At 42.2% G+C, this 25,262-nt stretch overlaps 6 protein-coding genes across 6 annotated transcripts in view; 5 read left to right on the top strand and 1 right to left on the bottom strand.

Annotated features, from left to right (window-relative positions):
• The window catches only part of mspo (M-spondin), a 74,148-nt gene extending 60,427 nt beyond the window's left edge, over nt 1-13,721 (top strand). Inside the window, exons 4-6 of the mRNA XM_018106703.3 lie at nt 2,770-3,005; nt 12,556-13,005; nt 13,140-13,721. Of these exons, the coding sequence (XP_017962192.1) occupies nt 2,770-3,005; nt 12,556-13,005; nt 13,140-13,158 (705 nt within the window). The 3' untranslated portion in view covers nt 13,159-13,721. The remainder of the gene's footprint in view (nt 1-2,769; nt 3,006-12,555; nt 13,006-13,139) is intronic.
• LOC149091219 (uncharacterized) lies at nt 4,643-5,607 on the top strand. The gene is made up of 2 exons (XM_089262021.1): nt 4,643-5,337; nt 5,399-5,607. The coding sequence occupies exons 1-2, from the start codon at nt 5,190-5,192 to the stop codon at nt 5,590-5,592; spliced, it is 342 nt and encodes a 113-aa protein (XP_089118147.1). The 5' UTR covers nt 4,643-5,189; the 3' UTR covers nt 5,593-5,607.
• On the top strand, nt 6,858-8,354 carry LOC149091218 (uncharacterized). Its single transcript, XM_089262267.1, has one exon. The coding sequence runs from the start codon at nt 7,105-7,107 to the stop codon at nt 8,233-8,235; it is 1,131 nt and encodes a 376-aa protein (XP_089118393.1). The 5' UTR covers nt 6,858-7,104; the 3' UTR covers nt 8,236-8,354.
• On the top strand, nt 8,812-9,507 carry LOC149091217 (uncharacterized). Its single transcript, XM_089262256.1, has one exon. The coding sequence runs from the start codon at nt 9,068-9,070 to the stop codon at nt 9,377-9,379; it is 312 nt and encodes a 103-aa protein (XP_089118382.1). The 5' UTR covers nt 8,812-9,067; the 3' UTR covers nt 9,380-9,507.
• Nucleotides 13,722-14,798: 1,077 nt separating the features above from the next.
• On the bottom strand, nt 14,799-18,611 carry Targ (Tarag). The gene is made up of 7 exons (XM_089260927.1): nt 18,279-18,611; nt 17,834-18,216; nt 17,368-17,660; nt 16,967-17,303; nt 16,289-16,914; nt 15,677-16,226; nt 14,799-15,216 (listed from the first exon to the last, which is right to left on the bottom strand). The coding sequence occupies exons 1-7, from the start codon at nt 18,302-18,304 to the stop codon at nt 14,942-14,944; spliced, it is 2,490 nt and encodes an 829-aa protein (XP_089117053.1). The 5' UTR covers nt 18,305-18,611; the 3' UTR covers nt 14,799-14,941.
• A 5,429-nt stretch (nt 18,612-24,040) lies between these two features.
• Nucleotides 24,041-24,966, top strand: LOC108652900 (uncharacterized). Its single transcript, XM_018103097.2, has one exon. The coding sequence runs from the start codon at nt 24,121-24,123 to the stop codon at nt 24,784-24,786; it is 666 nt and encodes a 221-aa protein (XP_017958586.2). The 5' UTR covers nt 24,041-24,120; the 3' UTR covers nt 24,787-24,966.
• Nucleotides 24,967-25,262: the final 296 nt, after the last annotated feature.

The following is a 25,262-nucleotide window of genomic DNA, read 5'->3' as shown; positions in this document are numbered from 1 at the left end:
TTAACCTGTATAGAGTCAGTCCTTCAATGGATACCTACATCATATTGTGGAACCCCAACGAGATGCAGTTCCCTTAATGAAGTCAAGCCAATTTTCCGTAAAGCGCTGGCTCGCTCGATGTTCTTCATATAACTAGAAAATAGTTCCCTTGGTCCCCAATCAATTTCGTAAAATACAACCCAGGCGCAGGCATCTCTGTCGCAGATCGCATATAAATGCAGTCCCCGTAGTGCGCGTCAATTAAGGCAATACTTGTATTCAATATATTATGTATAAATCGCCATTACATTACTTAGTTACATTTGGCCACGATTTCCTTTGGTTATGGGGGCATCACCCAAATGGGGTCTGTCGCATTTCCATGGGCTCCATTGCCATTGGCCTTAATAAGCGTCAATCCATTAGTTGCCGCAAATCGTGAAACCTGAACGTGAAACATTTCAGCACAATCTGAATGCTAAATTTCTTATGGGTGAAGAGACACCCTCAAAAAAAAGGCCAATAAAAGCGTCTACATAGAGTGTTTGAGAGAGAGAGAGAAAGAGAGAAAGAGAGAGAGAGAGAGAGAGAGAGAGAGAGAGAGAGAGAGAGAGTGAGAAAGAGAGGGAGAGCGGCTATTCAGGCATTGTAATTATATTGCTGGACGTACGTTGTTCAGAAAGTGCGGCACTTACACTTCCACCGTGCATAAAGAACACTGCACATAGAACTGTACCACTTGCCTTTTGCCTACGCCTCTTGCCCCTCCCCTCTCCAGCTCTCGGCCGGGGGGAACGGGCCCGCAGTCGTTGGCGCTCATCAAAATTGCTTTTATGTGCGTCTCTCGGCCGCACATAAAATTTACGCCCAGCCCTTGGCTGGCAGCTGTTTCGACTACGTTTGCATAGTTTGAGCCTTAGGTGTGGACGTGGCACTCACAGTGTACGTGCGGTCATTATTCTTTATTTGCCGGCCAGCTTCAGCGTCAGTTGGCCAAAGCCTCGTTCATGAATGGGGAGGCTGTTGTTATTGTCATTGTTGTTGTTGTTGTTGTTGTTGTTGGTGCTGCTACTGCTGCTGCTGCTGCTATTGTAACGTCTTTTTGACACTACTAATTCTAGTTTTATTCTCTATGGTTCGAGGCGTGGCACTTGTGGGAAGAACTGAAGGCAGTAAAAGTGGCTACTCCTTTGTTTGCCCTAACACTGGGTATATGGACTATCGAATAGCGTTTGAAGTATCAGAGACTATATCTTTTTATTGAATTTATTGCTTTATTAAAATACAGTATAATCCGGTTGAACCTACGTTATAAGCAGATCCGTTATAGCCGGATACTGCTGTACTACTATTTTAATTAGATCAATATTTCAATATTTTTGAAACAGTCGTTTATGATTAATTTATTTTTTTTTTTAGAATGTATTAAAATATAATGTGAACGATTATTTATTTAAAGGTTAAAAGATTAAATTTGTTTTTCTTTCTTTTTTGTATTAACCTAAAATATTTATATTTGTATTAGAGTCCTTCTCTTCTTATTTCATATGTTTTTCCAAAACTATTTTACTATTCGTCTCTACTGAGACGAAAGGGTATCTAATATCCACTGTTTGGGATACTCCAGCATTTATTCAGCTTATTTTTGTCTACTTTTGTTTATGGCCAACGAAATGGAAAGTTATTTACTTAGGCGAAATGTGCGTCTGCTTCATTTTATGGCCAAGACATGTGTGTGGACGCAGCCAAGCTCCAGTTACGCCCACTGCCCCCTGCTCGCTGCCTGTTGTCCTCTAACCACTGGCTGCTATTCGGTATAATTATGTGTTGATTTGGTTGGGTATTAAATTCTTAAATTTTGTGAATTGCTAAAGTGGATGCCAGAAATGCTCTGTACGCTATTTGCCGCATGCCAAAAGGGCATGAAATCTCGGATTGGAATGGAATGTGTGGGATGCTGAGGCTGAGACTGAGACTGCGAGAGATGAGAGCTGCGAGGTGGATTTGGATCTGGGTCTGTTCTTGTAATCCACAAGGAATTTCGCAGTGTGCGGATTATGTCTATATATGTATATGAATGTATGTGTGTGTGTGTGTGTGTGTGTGTGTGTGTGTGTGGATTTTAATGCCACAAAAGCAACACGCGGCTCTGAGCCGTGCGCTGTCGACGCATTTGCGAAAAGGTAGCCCCTGATAAGCCGCTGCTGGCCCAAAAACTGTGGCAAAAACAGTCAGCCCAGCAACGACAACAATGTGGCAATAACAATGCGAGGCGCTGCTATATAGAAAATGACAGCAGCCCAAACAAATAAATTAAAATGCGCGACAGCGCGCCAGCAAAAGTTTTTTTCTTCCCCCTCTGCCCCTCCTTCCCTCTGCCAGTCGCTGTCAGACAGACCCCGTAGCCAGCCAGAGCTGCCTCTCTGCCTCTTTGGCCTCCTCCCCGATGGGCACACCTGCCACAACGTCCTATTCTGTGCTGTGTCTGTGTCAATATTTGCCACAAATTGAAATTAGCAGCGCGTTAGCTGCACCTGTACTCACACACACACACAAACACACACACCCATACACACACACATATACGACTTACTCACTCACACACACAGAGCTATTCATGCAACTGTTTTGTATTTAGCTGGAAGCATTTGCTTTGCTCATGCCAGGCACATAATCCGCGTAAATTAATATGCCACACACACACACACACACGGAGGGGCACATGTGTGTATGTGAGTTTTAACATTTGCTTTGCCCAGTCTGAAATTCTGTTGTGTTCCGCTCTTGCAGCTAAAGGAGTACGAACTGAGCGAAGTATTCAACATTGCCGAGGACGATCGCAAATATGAAACAGTTCAGACCCAAACCCACCTCGACGCCGAGCACAATCACGTAGAGATGAACAACGAGCTCTCAGCCAGCATCGAGCGCGAGAGGCAGCGGGACAGGGACTGGGCACTGCAGACACCGTTCACTGATGAGAGACAGCGCATTCGCTCCCAGCTGCTGGCCAAAATGAATCCTAAGTGAGTAGACCGAGGGAATTCATATTATATACGAAATTATACCTATTGCTATAGGAATTGTTGAAAAGTAAATACTGCCGGAAATTTCTGAAATATTTGATATTCTGATATCTTAACAGGAGTGCGATAAATAACCAAAACAAAAAAATAAACTATTCCAAAATAATTTGTCATACATCTCATTCCACATTTCTTGATTCACCAGTGCCTAAAAGAATTTTCACATTAAGCCAATCAATTTGAATATAGTATATCGGCTAATGTGCGTAATTAGCTTTAATGGAGTCTCTTGGGGAGCAATCCATAACAATTGAGTTCAAAGCTAATTGTAATGTTTCTCAAAGTGTATATTTAGATCTCAGCTGTTCATGAATACTAAATAGTTACACTGAAGCTAAAATAGAAAAGTGATTTATCAGTAGATGAAGAGTGGGGAACCTTCTGGGCGTATGCGTAATGCTGTGGTTCCCTCAGATTAGCAAAGCAGCCTTTCGCTTTGCCAGTGCTTAAACTTAAAGCTCTGTCTATGCATGTCTATCTAGAGATATCTCTGAATATGTCTGTACATGTGTATAGAGCCGTAAGCTGCTTAAGCAGCTGCGTGACGTATGCGCAATGTGAATGAGGGAATGCAGCCTGAAAGGCAGGATCCGTCTGCATATCCTTGCCAATGCGAGCCAAACATCAATTTGCCATACTTAACATATGCGTCAGGTGTTTGTCTGCGACGTGGAAAACTGCTTGCAGCACATTTCAAGCAGCTGCCTGCAACTACAACAACAAACAAAAGCTGCTCTCCAGCCCAAAACACTTCAAGGCACATTACACTACGCCACTGCAAGAAGGTTGCAAGTGGAGCATTGGGGCGCCGTTTGTGAGCGGCCCAAGGCACTGACTGAAAGCGTGGCACGTAGCTGGGCTAATGTTGCAACTTTAAAAAGAACTTGCCCCAATACCAAAGGAAGACAAAGAACGAAAGCGCGAGTGTTGAGCGAAAGAGACAGACTAAAGAATACCCTACCATGAGATCTGAAGATTCCTTTTAGAGTTCCATAAGTCAGGATCCGACTATCGCTCTATTAGTTTGTTGTTTGTTGATTCTGAGATGTGATCCATTTGTACATTAGCATCTCTTAACGTCTGTTCAGGTAACTTCTATGGCCAATAGGCGGGAGAGAACAGACATTTGTTCTGTGTCCATTTTATTTTTTGGCAAGCCTGGGTCACACGTCGGCAAAAGTATTTTGATAGCATTAAATGTGTGTTTATTTTTGAGTATTACCCCGTATGTCTGAGTTCTACTACACTTTTATTTAGTCAACCATTAATATTAATTAAAGTTAAATATTAAAGGGAATTAAGATTTAACACACAGACTCTGCTAAATTTTTAATTTTATGCACTGGTGAGTTAATTTCAATTTTATATTAAGTTTATTCTAAATTATATTTAAATATTTTAAGCTAATATATTTTATACTATTAATATACTAAAGTATACCACAAATAAAAACGAGCTTTCATTTTGAATTAACAAGCTTGCCATCGACTGTACTTTAATTAAGTGATATAAGATCCAGCTTAATTAATTTTAAAGGTATTTGGTGTAACTAGATTAAGCACCTTTTTAGCCATTTACCGTGGCTTGTCGGGGTATAAAAATGGGCTCGAAAAACTCAAGACAGGATTCCAAATCGACATAGACAACAGTGTCCTCGACGAGCAGGATGCGAAACACAAGCGACAACTAATCCACTGCCACGCCCATCACGATGCATCGTGCAACTGGAGTGGATTTTTGGCACCATTGGCACTGCTAACCTGCATATTTAATGACAAGCAGAAGCCGGAGCTTAGCAGGAGGCGTTGCACGCTTGGAGGGTGGCTGCGTACGTGTTTGAGTGCCAGCTGGCTAAAGTGCCGACGGCCATGCGTGGGCGTGGCTGGCTGGCTGGCTTCAATAGCAATTGGCAAGCTGACAAAAGCGCCAACAGCGCCAACAGCGCCAAAGCAACCAAAGCAGCCAAAGCAATGCCAAGCGCCAAGACCTGCTCGGACAGTGTAATTACTCGCAATCTTATCAATGCCGGCGCGCTTGCCTCCGCTGCTCTATCTGTCCATAAAAGCCGAGTAGCTCGAAAGCCACCCACAGCACTCACTCGACCCAGCACTTAGCGGCCACACCATGTACGCATTGGCACCGACTATCACGCTCATTGCTATGAACAGCACATGCAACATGCAAGGGCAGCAACAGCAGCAGCCGCGACGCATGCAGCAGATGCAGATGCAGATGCAGCAGCAACGCCAACGCGAGCTGCAGCAGGCGAAAAGTAAGCTCAAAACTTGCTGGAAAAGCAGTACTCAATTATTAAAGATATATCAAATCAGCAGCTGAGCGAAAGCAACGGCAGCAGGCAAAGCAGCAGCTGAAGGAAAACACCAAGAAAACACATAAAAAATGGTACAAGAAAATGTTGAAAGCGCACGAGAAAAAGGAATCCGACAGAGAAAATGCAGAAGACAAGACAATGCCAATTAAAGAAAAGGAAGCGGAATTATCATGTAAAATTGAGCAAGTGAAATAAAAAATTAAGAAAATATATGTCTAGAATGTTATTTTCATAGAATTAAAAAAAAATGTACGCAGCACATTGAAACAAAAGCAACGAAAACTCCGAAGCAACAAAAACTCCCAGGAAATTAAATTGCAATTCCAATTACATATCACGAGCAAGTTGACCGTTCTCAAAAGATTTAATAAATAGAAAGCAATAAATATAAGAAATCATTAGTCGAACTAAATGTTATGTATGAATACAAAGAAACGTAACAGAAAATTCAAAATAAAATAAATAGTAAATTGGAATATTCAATAATTTATCAATATAATTTCTATCATAATCAATTCCACAATCGAGTGAATACCCTCAAGAATATATTCGCACTAGAAATGCAGTAAGCACATGACGTCATTGAGATATCAATAACAGTACATTGGCAAGCGGAGCATATGAAATGAGCCTAGGATTTGGACAGGTATGAAGTATATATCATATCAATATCTTATCAGACTGTGAAGCCCCTGCCTTGTGCGACTAATAAAAGTAAGGAAATGCCTGCGAGTGGCAACAGTTGCCTCTGCAGCGGCCACAATAAAGCATCACCAAGACCTATTCGAGAGATGTCTGTACCGCCAGCGACACTTGTGATTATTGGAGCGAGTGCAAACAATGCGCAAAGACAGCGCCAAAAACAGGAAACGAAGAGCAGCAGTAAGACAGATAATAACTGATCGAAGTGCATGGAAGTCATATCAAAAATTAATGCAATTTTCAGGGATGAATGTACAGCAAATGCCCCAAACGCCACTACAGATAAATGTCAAATCAAATGGCTGGCAAATAAGCTAAGAACTAAAGGCAACAAGTAACCCGAAATCCATTTCAATAAGCTGAAGATTAAATACTCTTATCAAGATGAGACTAGAAAGTGAATTGATAAGAAAACTATTTTCAGAAGGTTGTTTCCGAGGAAATCATTTTTATAAATATTTAGATTTACATATGTATAAGATAATTTGATTTGAGTTTTTATATTCATATGTATATCTTATATTCATATCAGTCACATTAGTTACGATAGTAATACTGCAGTGTGTACTTTATCAGAATTTATTAAATACAAAATAACATTCCAAACAGCAAACCTTTTTATTAAAAGTTGCACCGACCCATAAAATCATTTTTTTTTTTTTTTTTTTTTTTTTTTTTTGATAACATCTTTAAAGCCATTATTAGCTTTTGTGAGCATATATAGGAATGCTATAGTTTCTCAATGAACTGCTACTTCCTCCTTTGTAAGAAAATTCTATTGGCTCCGCCAAAAAGCGGTGAAAATGACAAAAAAAAGCTAGTTTTGGCAACTATCTTATCAGTTAACTAGCGACCATTTGTATGGATTTGTGGCATGAAAATACATTTGTTATGACATAAACATTGGACTATAAATTGTCGGGGTCGCGACTGTAAAATTTTAGTCAGGCAACGCAGAGAATACCCAACGGACATCGGACTGAGTGCGCGAGTGCAAGAAATACAATGGAAAATGCAACAACAACAACAATGCGAATTGAAGAAATTAGCACAGAAACGATAAGTGGTGCAACAACGATAAATGAAGATATAGATATAACCACAATTGAAACACCACAGGGGATACGCGAACACCATCATCGCCATCATCACCACAAACATCATCATCGTCATCATCATCAGGAGACGAAGGAGGAGAAGGGGGAGGCATCGACTTTGACTATAACCGATGTCAGCGACGAGCTGGAAGTTATGGCGACTAAGCAGCTAGAAGAAGAAGAAGAAGAGGAAGAAGAAGTAGGGGAAGAAGAAGAAGAAGTAGGGGAAGAAGCAGGAGAACAGCAAACGCATCGCCAGCATAAGCATAAGCAGGTTGCACCGCAGTTGAGCTTGCCACCACCACTGCCTGACAGCTCACCGCCATATCTAACGCCCACCGAGGAGGGGGATCAGCTTGTATGGCTTACAGATTTGGATGCTTCGCCACAACAGTCAATGGCACCCGCTGCACAACCGAATCCACCTGTAATTCAGGCACCGCCCTCACCCAGCAACTTCAGGTGCAGTCAACCACCAGCCACCCCCTCGCCGACGGGCACTGTGAAGCAAACAGCGCGCATAATTGAGTCCCAGCTGCATCTGTCCGCACCTCCAACACCAGCTGCAACCACTGAGCAGACAGTAGGGCCACCGGATCCGAATGCGCCGACTCAGCAACCGGCGCCAAAAACAGTTCAACAGCAACCACAACAGATACCATCCACACCCAACAGTTCGGGGTGGGTGGTGCAGAGACTGGCGGTAGTCAGCACACAGCCCACATCAGCAGCAACAGCAACAGCAGCAGCAGCAGCAGCAACAGCAGCAGCAACAGCAGCAGCAAGAGGAGCGAGTCCACCACTAACACCAGTTACTCCAACGGCGGCAAGTCCATCAAGAGCGGCTGTTAGCCAAATGGAGATTATTACAGTGACGCCGTTGCGAACGGTTGCACCACCTGCACCACCCATGCTGCTCGTCGGCAAGGTATCCGTGGACCACAACGACACACGCAGCAAGAACTACAGAGTCAGCACGGATTCCAGTGCGGCTGCATCGCAGGGCATCAAGAAGCGTTGCTGCTGCGCCATTTGCTAGGCAACAGAGCTAAACTATCCACAAATCAACTTAACTTTGTTTAAGCTCTGTTATATCTGTAAAGCTATATGGGATTATATAGAAACAACCGGAAAAATCGAATTACACAAAACAGTTTTTACGTAATTAATAATATTGTTAATTGTGCATGTTGCTTAATTAAACATCAATTCGGGTTTAAAAAAACGAATTGCTTAAATATATTTCTTACGTAATTTTTGCTTTAATTAAATAAATTTAATAAGCCAAACAACTGTTAGCATAACAGTTACACGATTGTGTATTTTGACAGTAATGCACTTAAATAGTTAACAGAGCTATGAATACGTACATAACATTACGCTGTTAACGTTAGAGCAAGTCAGAATGTTAATAATCTCAGAGAAAACTAACAGTCAGAGCTCTGTTAGGCGTACAGAACTTTCTTATATTACGTCTTAACTTCTATCTCAACTATTGCTGTCTCCCTTGCACTACCGCTACTGCTCTGTTAGTCAGAGTCTTTGCTTACTTAACATTCAGCACTCGATTAGAGCAATGGTGCTTGAGTGGCTCACATTCCAATCGCTGGGGCAGCACATTCATCGCTATCGATGACAAAGCCGTCTTATCAGCAGCATGTGAAGTTAAGCCAGAGCCACCGGCGCGCAACGCCTTATCTAATCGAAGGTGCAAACAAAATCACCGTCGCTGCCAAAGCGTAATTGATAATTAATTAGTTTACCCACTCGTGGGCAACTCCACAGTGAATGACCATTGCGATAAAAAACACTGACGGCATTCAGTCAGCGGTCAGTCAACGGCCGCGGAACTACACTCGAGGATCTGAGCGATGCCGCCCCCAGGACGCGGTTACGGGCCCGGCCCAGCGTGTCGCCCACCCCCGCCGGGCTTTCGGCCCGGACCCCCGCCACCCGGACGCACGAATGTTAATGTGGATGTCAACATTGGCGCTCGGCCACCTCCCATAGGCGTGGGCATTGGCTTTGCTCCCCCGCCGGTCGTTATTGGCGCACCGCCAATTGTTGTCGGCGCTGCCCCACGACCACCAGTCATTGTGGAGAACTACGGACCGCCAGCACCCGGCTTAGCCACAGCCACGGTCTACACCCAGCCGGAAGTTTGTTGTTGTATCATAATGTAGACTTAGTTACGCTCAGCGTGTGTGAATCTGTGTGTATCCCTTAATATCTCCTATATGTTGTATATGTTTCATATCTATCTATCCTTATGTTATGACTGTGAATAAATTTCTAAGTTTTTGAAGCGCAATTCGTTGTTGTTGTGCAGGAGGGGCATGTACCTATAGTGTGTTATCTATATATTTACCTAAAATTGAACAAATATTCCCCCTAAGAAATGTCTTTGACACTGGCACTGGGCTGAGTCGATAATGAATACTGAATACTTATATCCTATCAGATTCCATGTTCCATATTCGACGTACCCTCAATTATGTAGGCAATGCAAATAAATTTATTTCAAGGTTCACATAGATTTGTTGACGGATTTGACTAAATCTAAAGGAGGAGTATAACATATAATGAAAACAGAAAGACAAGCGGAACTTTTTAAACTAGTTTTCGCTGTCAGCAGCAAATAATTTATGAATTTATTTCCATTTGTTCTTGGCTAAATTTAATCTACTATTCTGTCCTGTCATTTAAATTCACTTTAGCCATCATCACATCAGCATGTAGAATGAATTTTGACTTAGATTAAGAATTTGCTTGTAAATCGATAGAATTGCCTTTATGATTGCGTTAAGTAGCTCACGACATGTAAAGCTGTGTTGGCTTATGCCTTAATACACCCACGCCCACAGAGGGAATACACATCTCACAGAGAGAGAAAGAGAGAGAGAGACAGAGAGAGAGAGAGGGAGAGAGAGAGAGAGAGAGAGAGAGAGATTACGTATACGACATGTTGTTGCAAAGTGTTTTGCGCTGTGTGCGTTTCTTATTTCAGCATGTCAGCTGTAGACAATTTCAATTTAAATTTGCCTTTTGCAGTTCGCCCGCTGTGCTGAGCGAGGCGGAACGGAATGGAACGGGACAGGTCAGAGCAGAGTTGGGCGTGGCAGAGCGAGGCGCGGCGGAGCAGGGAAGCAACATTTGCTGTGCCGCCGTCAGGTTCTTTCCTTCCTTCCTTCCTGGTTGGCTTCCGTGTTTTGTTTCCTGCACTTTTCGTTTATTTGCATACACATGCCGCGTATATGCCGTGCAAAATCGCGCAAATAATAATGAAAAGAAAAAAATGAAGAAATCAAAAGAGCAGGAGGGGACCTTCTGCTCCGGCCCGCAAAAATGCCAAGTAAATTGGCGAAAATATTGAAAACGTGTAGCGTCAGACTAAAGAGTCCAACCGAGTCGACAGACTGAAAAGCCTCAAAGCCAAGCGAGGAAAACTGTGGAAAAGCGACGAAAACACTGTCGCACTGCCAAAGGCCGCAGCTGCCTCGCGACTGTCGACTGCCTGGCGAAAGTAATGAAGAAAATTCCCCAAATTGAAATTACAAACATTACATTTTTCCTCCAGACGTCTGCAGACTCAAAAATGTTCCCCAGCCCAGCGCGTGTGTGTGTGTGGGCATATGTGAATGTGTGTGCGAGTGTGTTATTAGCAACAATTTGCGCTGATCATATTTATGGCAATTACCGTTAGACGAGCGCCTCAAACTTTAGCAAGTAAATGTTATTTTATGCGCAATTTGTGCTCGTTCACGGCGTCTGCGACAAGCGACCAAAAATATCGCTTAGATCCAGACAACTCTCTAATGATGCCAAGGCATACCCCACTCTACTGTGCACAATGGGCGGTCGCCTGATAACAGTATCTTGCATTGGGTACATAGAAAACCCTAAGCACTCTTCTATATTCCAAAGGGGCTTTTAAGATTCTTGGATTCTGCTTCAAAAGCATATATTGAGGATATGCTTATTTTTACAAATGCTCTGTAAGATGATCAATTAAAGAATTATTATAAATATATTGAAATTTTGTAGAAATATTGCAGGTATTTGGTAGAAGTATTGCAATCTGAGATCCACGTTCATCAACTCTGCAACACTAATCATTATTATTACTACAGTTAATATTATTAACATTTAATTATTATTATTTTTCTTTTTATACCCTGAACCCATTGAAAATGGGAAATCAGGGTAAAATGGTTTTGTTAAAATGTATGTAACAGACAGAAGGAGGCGTGGCAGACCCCACAAGTATATATATTCTTGATCAGGGCGACGAGCTGAGTCGATTTAGCCCTGTCCGTCCGTCTGTCCGTCCGTCCGTCCGTCCGTCCGTCTGTCCGTATGTATGAACGCGTCGATCTCAGAAGATATAAGAGCTAGAGACCTCAACTTTTTTTTAAAATGTCCGTATATATCGCGCGCATATCGAGTTTATCACAAAAAAACGATAACTCATTCCGATACTTTTTTATCGATAAAAAACCTTATCGAAGATCACTTAAAAAATTATATCTCCTACATCTTTCAAGCTAGAGTCTCCAAATTTAAAATGTATATTAAGCTGTATTTTATACAATTTCGATTTTTGTTAAAATTTACCCCCACCCCTCAATTCACCCCCTCACCCTCATCTTTGTAAAAGTCGTATATCAAATACTAGAAACTTGTGCTTCGGTATACACATACATTTATACATTATGATTACATTCTGAAAGTTTCATTACGATCGTACGTCTAGAAATTAAATTATTCAACAAATAAGTTATCATAATATTGCCAACACTGCAGCGCAACCCAAGCGCAATCGCCTGTATATGTGAGTGTGTGTGTATGCGTGTGTTTGTTTGTATGCGTGTGTGTGTGCGTGTATTTGTATGTATGCGTGTGTGTGTGTGTTTGCTAATTATTTTTGAAATATCAGTTGCTTGTAGGATTCAAGGGATCTCGTAGTCGAGCAGTCTCGACTAGAGCTTTCTTACTTGTTTAATTAAGACTTTCATTTTCAAAAACTTGAAGCTTTACAAAATGTGCTAATTAATTAATTAATTAATTAATTACAATTATTGATTGAAATATCCAATCGTTTATTTTGTCGATATATCTACTAGCAGTATATAATACAGATATTCTGACTCAATATGTTACTAGACTTTAGAAAAGATATACATTTATTCAGATTTATGTTCCATCATATCAAATACATATTAAGTAATATATATATATATAGATATTTATTCCTTAATGAAATACATATATGTACGTAATTTGAGCACCCTATCAATATTATATATCTTCCTTTTAATTAATTTGATATACACTTTTGCCTGCTCTGTCGCTCTCGCAGCTACAACAACAGCCAGCAGCCGGGAGTGGGCAACGTGGTTCCCAAGAATGATAAGCATGCACTGCTGCAGAGCATTGCGAGCAGCTACAGACGCAACGATGCGGCCAACAACAACAACAACATAACCGGCCACCCGGCAAAGGTCGCAGTTTCGGCTGCGGGCACAGCAGAACGCGTAGACTCTGGATCGGGCACTGCATCGGGCTCCGGCGCAGGCTCGACGCGACGTCGCACTTCATTGGCGGCGTCCAAGCGGCGTCGCGACTGCCGCGTGAGCCACTGGTCCGAGTGGACGGCCTGCAGCAAGAGCTGCGGCATCGGCGAGATGCATCGATATCGCAAAGTCATCAAGCATGGCAAGCGCGGCGGCCGACCCTGCCCGGCGCTCCAGCAGTCCAAATGGTGTGGCACAGAGCGCAACTGTCACGGGCCGCAGAGCTATTTTAATTGGTAAGTGCCGGACAATCGCCCCCTCGTCTCTAACCCCTAGCACCGTACACCCTTTCCTCGTATATTCCCACTCAATACCCAATGTGCTCAATTGTATTCAAATATGCATTTAATTTCTTCCATAATGACTGCAGGTCCGACTCAGACACATGAACGCGCTCTGCCCCAGCCCAGGCCATATATATATAATTTTAATTTAAGGCGTAAGAATTGCTTTTTGTGGACAACAGTGAAGAGAAGAAGAGAGAGAGAGAGACAGAGCGAGAAGGAATAAGGAAGGGAGACCAGAGAGAGGCAGAGACAAAACCCAACAACTGCTGAGCGATTTTAATTTAAATTTAGATTACGATACGAAATTGAAAATTGATTTTAAAAGTGCACGCAAATGCAGACAGTAACATTTTCGACATATATACATACATATATATAAATGGAAAAATAATGAAGGGAAGGAAAATCATGGAAATTGCATATGAAACCGAAGACTACTGACAATATTAAAAAAAAAAAGGATTTAAAGGAAAGGAATCAAGTGAAGCAAGAGAACTCTCACTCATTTGGCTGACACAAATCAAGAAATGAAGAAAATTAAAAGTCCCAATAAATTGTCGTTAAGTTCTTTAATTCAGTTGCTTAAGCTAATTTTAATGTATAAACAAATCAAGCGAATCTTTCAAATTATGTGTCATATATAAATATATAAATATATATATATATATATACATAAAGGAAAACAGAAGAGATTAACAAAATCTTTATAGTAGACGTACAAATCTAAGATTCAAAGCGACGGTGCGAGAGCGGCTTAGTAAATATTAACAAAATATTTATAATGAAAACAATTAATATACAAAAATTAGTTTTTCAGTTGTCCCAAATTTTAAGAGATTTTGTAACCCTTACCTTTGGCATTTTATTAAACCGCCCTCGCATATCAAAGTATATTAACTCAAAATCAAATCAAACCAAAAAAACAAAAAACAAAAAATACAAAGCGTGAACATTTGCGTAACCAAACAAGGTAATACAAAATAAAAAACAACACACACTCATGCTCTTACACTATGAAAGTATGCGTGTGTGTGTAACAGCAATTAAGCTAACATTAGATGTAAACTAAGCTAATTAAACTTTAACAGAATGCAATAACAGTAAAACTAAAAGTCAAGCAACTGCAGTCGATGAAATTCTAGCAAGTTCAATTCAAACAGTTTGAGAGCCACAAACAAAACATAAGGGAAAACGATTAGAACGGAAAACACGTTTCATTGGAGATTAGAGACCAAAATAAAAGTAACGTTTGACAGTCATATTGATCAACTGACAGTTTGAGAGGTACAGCGTAGGCAATGCGACCAAATTTTAGCTAAAACTCAGATATCGATAGTTTTCAGTCATTCAGAAGGCTTGAAAGGAACATAGATTGTATGTAAAATTGCAGCAATATAAGTTTCAAATCAAGAGTTTGATTTGATTTCATCTCTGATCTGCATCGAGCACTTGCAGCTCGAGAGTCACACAGTAGGCATTGGAGAGCACAGTTCGAGCTGCATAGGTCTTTGGGAATTGCCAATTATTGAACATACAATTACCGATAGCTGTGCAGTTTGAGAAGCCTAGCTAGAGTCAGTCAATAAAATGTAAAGTAAAAAATAAAAATATTCCGTTTGAGTTTAGTTACAAAAGTCGAAGCCGGGTTCGGACAGTTGGACATGCACAGCGCGCGCCACAGTTTGAGTAGCCAATAAAGTGTAAAATAAATCCATTTAGACCTTAAACAGACATAAAAAATGTAAAAACAAAAACAATATATATTGCCAGAACAGGAATACAAGCGAGTCGTGCAAGTGCATAAAATATTTTGTAAAATACAACAAGCTATAAGAACAAAAGCAACAACAATATTGAATAAAACCAATGCATCGTAAACTGTACTTTAAACAAAAACCGCATTTTTCTTCAATCGATTGTTTCTCGAATTTATCAAAACAGGCAAAATCAGCTTCAGCATTCCCGACATTATTATGCACAGGCCGGCAAACGCAAATGCAGCCATGAAACCGCCAGTCGTCTCCACCATAACACTACCCAAGGTGGTGCCCAGGAATACGCCTACCCCCATGACCAGGGCTGTAATGCCAAAGGCGGTCGTCAGCTTCGAGAGGCCCAAATACCGCACATAGATGAGGGCTCGCAACGTGGCATAGACAGCTGAAAAGAGAGAAACGGCTACAGGTAAGATATGAGGGCTGGATGGGCAAGAATGCTGACTGTCTGGGACTACTCTGTTCACAATTTTACAAAAAGGGTATATTGGTTTGGTGTGAAGTCCGGTAGTCAATATCAACAAATAAATTTGTTACTGCAAGAGTGAGTGAGGGAGTAACGCTCGTTAACAGATTTGTTGGAAAATGAGCAGAAAAACCGAGGATCTGTTAAAATACGGTTATTACGACTCCCCTTAAAACGTGTGGTCCCTCTACACACACATGAGCAAACTTATACGGTCATAGCGTCTTACGGGTATAAAGACGGTCGCTATAACCGGATTCTCCTGAAAGAGATTTACCTAAAGTCAGTGTCTTGCTTAAAAGTCAAATGCCGATCAGTCGTCAAACAATATCTTGTGAACAGAGTATCAAAGCGTGATGCTTTAGTTGCGAAAAGGCACCTGGAGCAACGCCGTAGCAGAGCCCGTAGAGAATCTGAAACCAGACTAAGTCGCTGCCGAAAAAGGCACTGACTAGGACCGCGATGCCGCCTAGCACCATGCCACCCCCACAGATGTAGTTCGTCCAGTTTCTCAGCTTGTAGGCCACAAAGCCGCACAGAATGCGCACTATGAAATTGGAGGTGCCGATGGCGGGGCCAATCATCTGGGCGTATTGGTTGGGAACCGTGGTGCGCATCTTGGAGTACAGAAAGGGTATATTGAAGCCCATGGGATACAGGAAAGCGGAAGCCAGCAGCACACGGAACTCAAAGCTCTTCAGCAAATGCATGTCGAACAGACGATTCATGGCTTTTAAGATCTTCTGATGGATCCAGCAGCGACTCTTGCGTGACACGTGGCGTTTATGTTGAGTAGAAACTGGGGTCGCGGCCCGCTTGTGAATGACCGGACGGTGCTCCACGTAGCCGTCAGAGACGGAAACCCACTCCGACATGTCGGTGCTGTCATAATTGTGAATATTGTGCAGACCATAGGCGGCACTTTGCAGCTAGAAGAAAGCAGAGAAAACGTGCTCAGATCCTTGTCCGGGCATTGATGTCGTCCGCTTACATGAGTCTCGGTGCCCACCAGTTCGAGTTCCTTGCCATCAAACTGCTCCCTGCGATGCGGCTCGTCGTAGTCAATGGGGCCCGTGTAGAAGAGATCGTCACGCTGCATAGGATCCGGCCGCACCAGATAGTTGACTTCAGAGCGCATGGACTTGTCATCGTCATGATCAAGATTGGCACAACAGGGACAAATAAAGTTCCTACATTGTTTGCGCTTGGTCTCCTTCTTCTTGTTGGGCTCGAACGTATCTAGCACGGGATGGGATCTCTTCATGGAAAGGTCTTCGCTCAGAAAATTGTGGACGTAGAAATTGCCATAGTACTCGGAAGAGGTGGAGCTGATCTCCGGAAAACGGTGGACTACGCCCACTGGCGATGGCTTCACCTCCAAATAGGCCATCGACACAAAAATGAGAAGACAGACGAAGAAGGCATGACACCGAACCGTATTTCGCCAACCAAACTGCTGTTCCATCAGATTGTTAGTAATCGAAAAGATCAAAATGCCAGCACCGGCACCAGAGCAGGAGACGCCGCTGGCCAGTGCACGATAGCGCTCGAAATAGAATCCAATGATGAGCTGCGAGCTCACCCAGATCATGCTCAATCCGGGCCCACCTGCGGCGACTGCGGCCTTTGTAGTTGGTTGTTAGTACAGACAGCCCCACTCGGTACCTACCAACGATGCCATAGACCAGTATCATGACAGTCAGGTTCGGACTGAAGCTGGCCACCAACAAGGCCAGCGCTGAGATGGCCACGCCCAGCATGGCCACAGGCCGAAATCCGTAGCTGTTGATCAACGCACTAGAAAAGGCGCCGCCCATGAAGTAACATCCAATCTGTATGCTGGCCACCAGGGCCACCTCGGAGGTGCTCACTTTGAAGTCTTTCTCCATAGCGGGCAGCAGAATGCCAATCGAGAAAATTATCCCATCCACGATTAGCTGGGCAAGAAAGCTGAGAATGAGCACGACCCAGCCAAAGCCACCGTCCGGCGGTATTGCCATGTAAATCTAGGAGGTAATTACAAGCGAATGTCAGTAGCGACTGACTAACGGCCTCCACTCACCCACTTACGAAGGCCAGGCCGGACTCCAGCCTCATGTGCGGCGGCAGATTGCCATGCTGAAAGTCAACTGGATCTAGGTCCATTAATTCCGCTTCGGTGAGAATTATCGTACCGCTGCTGCTGTACATGAGGCTGCTACTGCTTTCGGTTGCTCTTCCCCTATCCGACGGTTCAGACTGCGGAAAATCTGTCATATCATTTCCTGATACTAGCTGTGACTTGTATGAAGGGTGGGATGACGAGACAGCGCCCAGGATCGAATCGTCGGACACATCGACAGCGAGATTTTGTATTACGCCTCCTAAAAACAGCGAAAAGAGGGGAGATGTTTAGGAATGGATGAGTGAACTAGCCGAACAACTCTAAAAGTGAGTTCTAAGAGTTAAGTTCTTGCTAAAGTCCATTCATATCCTCCCAAGCTTACGGTTGTCAAGACTGAAGTATTCTCCACAAATTCAAACATATCAAACGTACTTTTTTTGTATACCTTAGTCCTCTTGGTGAGCAGCGGCTCTTCTCTGTCATAGTCGTTTGAGTTGCCGGAGTATCTTCTCGTCTGCACACCCTGGCTTTGAGATGCCCCCCTTCGTGCGCCATCAGGGCCGCCTATCTCGTGTCTGCGCGGGCACTCAGGATCGGTGCTCGCCTCTGCATCGTCATTTTCAGGCGGTGATGGACCAGCCACCAGGATGACGGGCGTCGACAGAATCACTGGTAACTCTTCTTGACCTTCATCGGCGCTGGGACCCGTCGCATCAGAGAGCACCGTCTCAGCATCGATCCTCGATGCAGTCATTCTCCGTGACGAGCTATCGCCTTCCTCCTCGGGCGCGGCACGATGCGTCGGAGACGCTCTACTGTGGATGGGTTAAGGCGGTGGTTAGCTGGGAGCTACTACGCACCGCCAAGGCGTACTCACCTACCCTGACTACGTTTTCTGCTCATTTTTCGACTCGAAGCAAGCTGACATTTTTCTCAAATCCCTGTGCTGGCTGTCACACCCAGTCCCCCAAGCTTAACTTCAATGGCAGCGCGTGAACTATCAGCATAAGACAGCCGTAAGGCAGAAGTCAGAGCAGTCGCTGCGTAAGGTCTCATCCCGTTCCCTGTCCTGGTGCCGGTCCCGGCGCTTACCCGGGTGCAACGTTCTGTTAGCCAGAAATGTCCCGGCTGCAATATGAGAAATTCCTGGCTGCAGACCGCGAGACCTAAACATTGACGTCGACCCGGCATCTGTTGGGGCAGACAAACAGACAGACAGAGAGACAGACAGACAGAGAGACAGATAGACAGAAAGACAGACAGAGACAGTCGGGCAGTCAGGCAGTCAGCAGCAGCCCGCACCCACATTCCTGCAACAGTTGCAAGTAGCAAGTTGCAAGTTACTTTTACTGCGACTGTTACTTTTGCCATTCCCCACTCCAGTTGTTGTTTATTTTGGCCCAGCGAAATTGCATCAGTGCAATTTCATTGATTGCAAGTAAATGAAATCATTCCAATGTCCCGCACACAACTTCTTCTACGGCTCCCACGTCCGCCACTCTTTGGCTCTGGCTCCGGCGGATGATGCTCGCATGTTCGTCCAGGAAAGTGCCAAGTGCATTTGTGCTCTATGTGAATTTTGAGTAGTGAGCTCTAGTTACTTAATTTACAGCATTATTTATTCAAACGACAGAAGAGCAATTTAATGGGAAACGCCAAAGAGACTCGCACTGCCAGCCAAATGATGGATGATGCTATATTATTCTCTTATATCTCATGTAGACATTAAACAATCTTTTATAGAAGTTTGCAGCCTATCTTTCTCTCTCTCTATCTCTCTCTCTCTCTCTCTCTCTCTCTCTCTCTCTCTCTCTCTCTCTCTCATACTCTCTCTCTCTCTCTCTGCCTCTCTCTTTCTGTCTCCCTCACATGCTCACATGCCAGTTGGAAATGATATTAATAAAGAGCGTATATTAATCCCTATGCAATAACTTATCATTGTGGATCCAAATATTTGTTGTATCTGTAGGTAAACCTGTATCACTCACAGATTAAATTCATTTCAATTGTTTGACGGCTTTCTCCACTTCAATTACAACAATAATATTGATATCTTAAATAGTTAATAAATTGCAGTTATATGCAAAAACTCCTTTATTGTACCAGGAATTATCCTGTATTAGTTTAAAAACTGTCAATGCTGAGCTCACATCCGTTGAGAACATATTCCATCAAAATTTGTGTCGTCCCTCAGTTTAACTGTGATTTCCGCAAATGGCTTTTTGCTGTCTAATTTGTTAACTGTTAACTTGATTAGATAAATGCTCTTTGCAAGCAAATGTATTGAGTGCTCTCGTTTCTGGGGCAGCTGTTAGGCCACTCCAAGGCTCGACACAGCAATAAAAGCCAATGAAAAATAATAAAATCAGGTAAAATGTAGACATAACAGTTCACTCGTTCAGGCTCATGCATTTTTTTGGTTTGCTGCGCACGTAAAAAAAAAAGCAAACAAAAACAAGTAAGAAAGCTCTAGTCGAGACTGCTCGACTACGAGATCCCCTGAACCCTACAAGCAACTGATATTTCAAAAATAATTAGCAAACACACACACACACACACGCATACATACAAATACACGCACACACACACGCATACAAACAAACACACGCATTTACACACACTCACATATACAGGCGATTGCGCTTGGGATGCGCTGCAGTGTTGGCAATATAATGAGAACTTATTTGTTGAATAATTTAATTTCTAGACGTACGATCGTAATGAAACTTTCAGAACGTAATCATAATGTTAAAATGTATGTGTATACCGAAGCACAAGTCTCTAGTATTTGATTTACGACTTTTACACAGATGAGGGTGAGGTGGGTGGTAAATTTTAACAAAAACCGAAATTGTATAAAATTCATCTTAATATACATTTTAAATTTGGAGACTCTAGCTTGAAACATGTGGGAGATATAATTATTTAAGTGATATTCGATAAGGTTTTTTATCGATAAAAAAGTATCGGAATGAGTTATCGTTTTTTCGTGATAAACTCGATCTGCGCGTGATATATACGGACATTTTAAAAAAAAGTTGAAGTCTCTAGCTCTTATATCTTCTGAAATCGACGCGTTCATACATACGGACGGACGGACGGACGGACGGACGGACAGAAGAAGGAACAGGGCCAAATCGACTCAGCTTGTCGTCCTGATCAAGAATATATATAATTTGTGGGGTCTGCCACGCCTCCTTCTGCCTGTTACATACTTTTAACAAAACCATTATACCCTGATTTCCCATTTTCAATGGGTTCAGGGTATAAAAAGACACAAATAACAAGAAAGAAAGCTCTAGTCGAGACTGCTCGACTACGAGATCCCCTGAACCCTACAAGCAACTGATATTCCAATAATAATTAGCAAACACACACGCACACACACACACACATACACGCATACAAACAAACACACGCATACACACACACTCACATATACAGGCGATTGCGCTTGGGTTGCGCTGCATGTTTGGCAATATAATGAAAACTTATTTGTTGAATAATTTAATTTCTAGACGTACGATCGTAATGAAACTTTCAGAACGTAATCATAATGTTAAAATGTATGTGTATACCGAAGCACAAGTCTCTAGTATTTGATATACGACTTTTACAAAGATGAGGGTGAGGGGGTGGATTTAGGGGTGGGGGGTAAATTTTAACAAAAACCGAAATTGTATAAAATACATCTTTATATGCATTTTAAATTTGGAGACTCTAGCTTGAAAGATGTAGGAGATATAATTATTTAAGTGATCTTCGATAAGGTTTTTTATCGATAAAAAAATATCGGAATGAGTTATCGTTTTTTAGTGATAAACTCGATATCCGCGTGATATATACGGACATTTTAAAAAAAAGTTGAAGTCTCTAGCTCTTATATCTTCTGAAATCGACGCGTTCATACATACGGACGGACAGACAGACGGACAGGGCCAAATCGACTTAACTTGTCGCCCTGATCAAGAATATATATACTTTGTGGGGTCTGCCACGCCTCCTTCTGCCTGTTACATACTTTTAACAAAACCATTATACCCTGATTTCCCATTTTCAATGGGTTCAGGGTATAAAAACAAGTAAGAAAGCTCTAGTCGAGACTGCTCGACTACGAGATCCCCTGAACCCTACAAGCAACTGATATTTCAAAAATAATTAGCATACACACACACACACACACACACACGCATACATACAAATACACGCGCACACACACGCATACAAACAAACATACGCATATACACACACACTCACATATACAGGCGATTGCGCTTGGGTTGCGCTGCAGTGGTGGCAATATAATGACAACTTATTTGTTGAATAATTTAATTTCTAGACGTACGATCGTAATGAAACTTTCAGAACGTAATCGTAATGTTAAAATGTATGTGTATACCGAAGCTCAAGTCTCTAGTATTTGATATACGACTTTTACAAAGATGAGGGTGAGGGGGTGGATTTAGGTGTGGGGGGTAAATTTAACAAAAGCCGAAATTGTATAAAATTCATCTTAATATACATTTTAAATTTGGAGACTCTAGCTTGAAAGATGTAGGAGATATAATTATTTAAGTGATCTTCGACAAGGTTTTTTATCGATAAAAAAATATCGGAATGAGTTATCGTTTTTTAGTGATAAACTCGATCTGCGCGTGATATATACGGACATTTAAAAAAAAAGTTGAAGTCTCTAGCTCTTATATCTTCTGAAATCGACGCGTTCATACATACGGACGGACGGACGGACGGACGGACGGACGGACGGACGGACGGACAGACAGACGGACAGGGCCAAATCGACTCAGCTTGTCGTCCTGATCAAGAATATATATACTTTGTTGGGTCTGCCACGCCTCCTTCTGCCTGTTACATACTTTTAACAAAACCATTATACCCTGATTTCCCATTTTCAATGGGTTCAGGGTATAAAGAAAGAAGAAAGAAAACCCGATTCTGAGGAAGGGCGCAAAAATGTACGAAAAAAAAATTAAGTTTACGCCGTGTTGTACGCGCTGCCTGGACATTTAACTGACTCCGGCCGTTTTCGCTTTTACGCCGCATTCTCCTGCCATACTTTTCCGCCAGCGCGTGCAAGATATGCATGAGTGCAGGGCCATAAAATTGGGTCAATTGCTGTTAACAATTTGGCGGCGCAATCTTTTGGCCGTTTCGATTTCAAGGCAGCTGCCCCGGGCCCAATTTGGCAAGCCCGAAATTGCTGCTACCAGTTCAGAAAAAACGGAGAACCATCCATGCCTTTTGCGAAAAAAAAAAAAAAACAAAAAACAAACAAGTAAGAAGACTCTAGTCGAGACTGCTCGACTAGGAGATACCCTGAACCCTCCATTCTGCCAGCGCTCTGCTAACTGCGCAGTAAGCAGCGACTGCGCTTGGGCTGCGCTGCAGTGTGGGCAATAGTATGAGAATTTTCTTGGTGAATAACTTCTTTTGTAAACACACGATCTTAATGAAACTTTCAGGACGTAATTATATGGTCAAAATGTGTGTACATTCCAAAGCACAAGTCTCTAGTACTTGAAATACGTTTTTTACAAATTGGGGGCGAAGGGGGCGTGGTATCCAAAATCTGTTGATGATAAAATGTTTGTATTCATCATATATATATACACAGTAAATCTGAAGTCTCTATGTCTAATAGTGCTCCAATGAGGCTCAAAAAACAAAATCAATTTTTCGATTATTCTCGATAAAAAAGTTATCGGATGAGTTATCGAAAAAATAAAGCAAACTCGTACTGCGTATGGTATACACGAGTATGCACAAAAAATTTCAGCTCTCTAGCTCTTATATCTTCTGAGATCTCGGCGTTCATACGGACGGACGGACGGACGGACGGACGGACGGACGGACAGACGGACAGGGCTATATCGACTCAGCTCGTCGTGCTGATCAAGAATATATATACTTTATGGGGTCTGCGATGATTCCTTCTGCCTGTTACATACTTTTACACAAAAACATTATACCCTGATTTCCCATTTTCAATGGGTTCAGGGTATAAAAAAAAACAATTTCTCATAGAGTTGTTGTTTGCAAAAACGGAAATGGACGAAAAATAAAATTTGCACCCGGGCTCTGGGCAAGCCTCTATCGGCCCGGAGGGCACAAAATGCCCACTCACTAATTAATTAGTGCGTTTTGTTTATTGTTTGCTGTTGAAACTTTTCCCAGAGTTGCCTCGGCTGGCTTGCACTTCAGCTGGTCTAGCACCGGGTCTGGCCCGCAATTGCGAGTCAACTCTCTGATTGCATTTCAAATACCCAGCTGACTCTCAAGTATTGCATTATTATTATTATTATTATTTTTTTTTTTTTTCTTACTATTTTTGCTCCGCATTATTTGTGGAGCTGTTCAAAATGCATATATAAATTAAATGAAAGCCTTAAGAGCTGTTATATTTTTTAATGAGCATTAATAATATATTTTAATATTAAATTTATCATTTATTTTAATAAAACCCAGCTAATGTAATGCGATTAGTATATCCGGGATGGGAAAGTATTTAAGTAATTTATATCACTTTTTCGATTTGAGTTCTTCATAACAAAAAGCTTTCTACAATCTACAGTTGGTATTGATTTTGCTGTCACTCGGAGAGGCCACATAGAGTTTTTTTGGAAGGCATTGAGCCAGTATTCTGTTGGGATTCATACAACCTTTTTGTACGCATTTGGAAATTTTCTACGTTTTTCATCATGAGTTTAAAAAATTTCAGTAACTCGACGGCTTTTTTCAGAAATCTGCCCAGAATATGTTTGAAAAGGGTGCCGACTCGTCGCATGGTTAGCTCAAAAGTCCATGCTCCACATGCGAAGAAGGAGTCGTACTGGGTAGAGAAGACCATGAAGCCAGTGGATAAAGATCAGGTCCGGCCACACAAATCAGATGTCGGGAGTAGGGCGAAGCCTCGTCTAGGGTTTCCGAGTTGTAGTGTGCCCAACAGACCAGATGGTATAGTTCTAAATTTCGGTAACACGCGACTAGATACGTGCTTATACAAGCCTAGCAAGAGTTTAGATCGAGCCTTCCAATCCAACTGGGTAGATTGTGTCCCAAGAAAAAAGTCTGTCAAACATATTCAGATGGTACCACCAGAGATCAAACGTCGCGTCAAGACGCCCAGGCCGTACTGTCCCCCCGATACTCCCGACCAGCAATCCACAGATACCGAGTGCCCCGAGCCCGAGGGCCTGAAGAGCTCAGTTGAAGACAGAGCAAAGCAGAAAGCCAGCAAGAGGCCGCGAACCCGCTATCCGAGTTTCTCAGAGTATAATGTGGCATGGAAGTCAGCATCCTCAGATAGTCTTCATCCGCGATCCGTTTGCGATATGTGGCGCTACTACCAAAATTTATACCGGTGAATACAGGAGTTCATGCAACGAAGACCACATTGGTCAGACGAGTTTATAATTGAGATGATCGAGACTGATCCAGACTGATCAAAAAGAAATAGTTTTGTTTATCATATTTAATACGAAATTGTCAATAATCCATAAGCAGTTGTACAGAAAAATATAATTTATTAAAGTTGTGTATGTATATATATATATATATAAATTATCAACCGTTAATTTTATCATTGTTCAGCTGAGTCGAAAAAAAGGAGAGCATAGTATTATAGTACATTATTAATACATTGGTTATAATATATAAATATATACGATATTAGCTACATCAAAACGGAAAAGATAGCTTGAAGATTGTTGATATGCCGGAGAAGGGCATCAAATCGTTTCTGACTGTCTCAGTTATTTTCTAAGGCTTTATTGTTTTTGTAGCCTTCTTGATAGATTATCAACTGAGGTATTACATCTTCAAAGAGTGTTTTTCACAATTA

The sequence above is a fragment of the Drosophila navojoa genome, chromosome 5 (genome assembly GCF_054131105.1).
Source record: "Drosophila navojoa isolate 15081-1374.11 chromosome 5, UAZ_NAV_1.0, whole genome shotgun sequence".
Taxonomy (NCBI): Eukaryota; Metazoa; Arthropoda; class Insecta; order Diptera; family Drosophilidae; genus Drosophila; species Drosophila navojoa.
The sequence above is the reverse complement of the archived record's forward strand: the minus strand, read 5'-3'. Positions and strand labels throughout refer to the sequence as shown.

Coding starts and splice junctions, on each gene's coding strand:
- LOC149091219 (XM_089262021.1), top strand. CDS start 5,190: ATGTACGCATTGGCACCGACTATCACGCTCATTGCTATGAACAGCACA. Junction 5,338..5,398: donor CGAGCTGCAGCAGGCGAAAA/GTAAGCTCAAAA, acceptor TCAAATCAGCAG/CTGAGCGAAAGCAACGGCAG.
- LOC149091218 (XM_089262267.1), top strand. CDS start 7,105: ATGGAAAATGCAACAACAACAACAATGCGAATTGAAGAAATTAGCACA.
- LOC149091217 (XM_089262256.1), top strand. CDS start 9,068: ATGCCGCCCCCAGGACGCGGTTACGGGCCCGGCCCAGCGTGTCGCCCA.
- Targ (XM_089260927.1), bottom strand. CDS start 18,304: ATGAGCAGAAAACGTAGTCAGGGTAG. Junction 18,217..18,278: donor AGAAAACGTAGTCAGGGTAG/GTGAGTACGCCT, acceptor ACCCATCCACAG/TAGAGCGTCTCCGACGCATC. Junction 16,227..16,288: donor TGGTGGGCACCGAGACTCAT/GTAAGCGGACGA, acceptor GCTTTCTTCTAG/CTGCAAAGTGCCGCCTATGG.
- LOC108652900 (XM_018103097.2), top strand. CDS start 24,121: ATGAGTTTAAAAAATTTCAGTAACTCGACGGCTTTTTTCAGAAATCTG.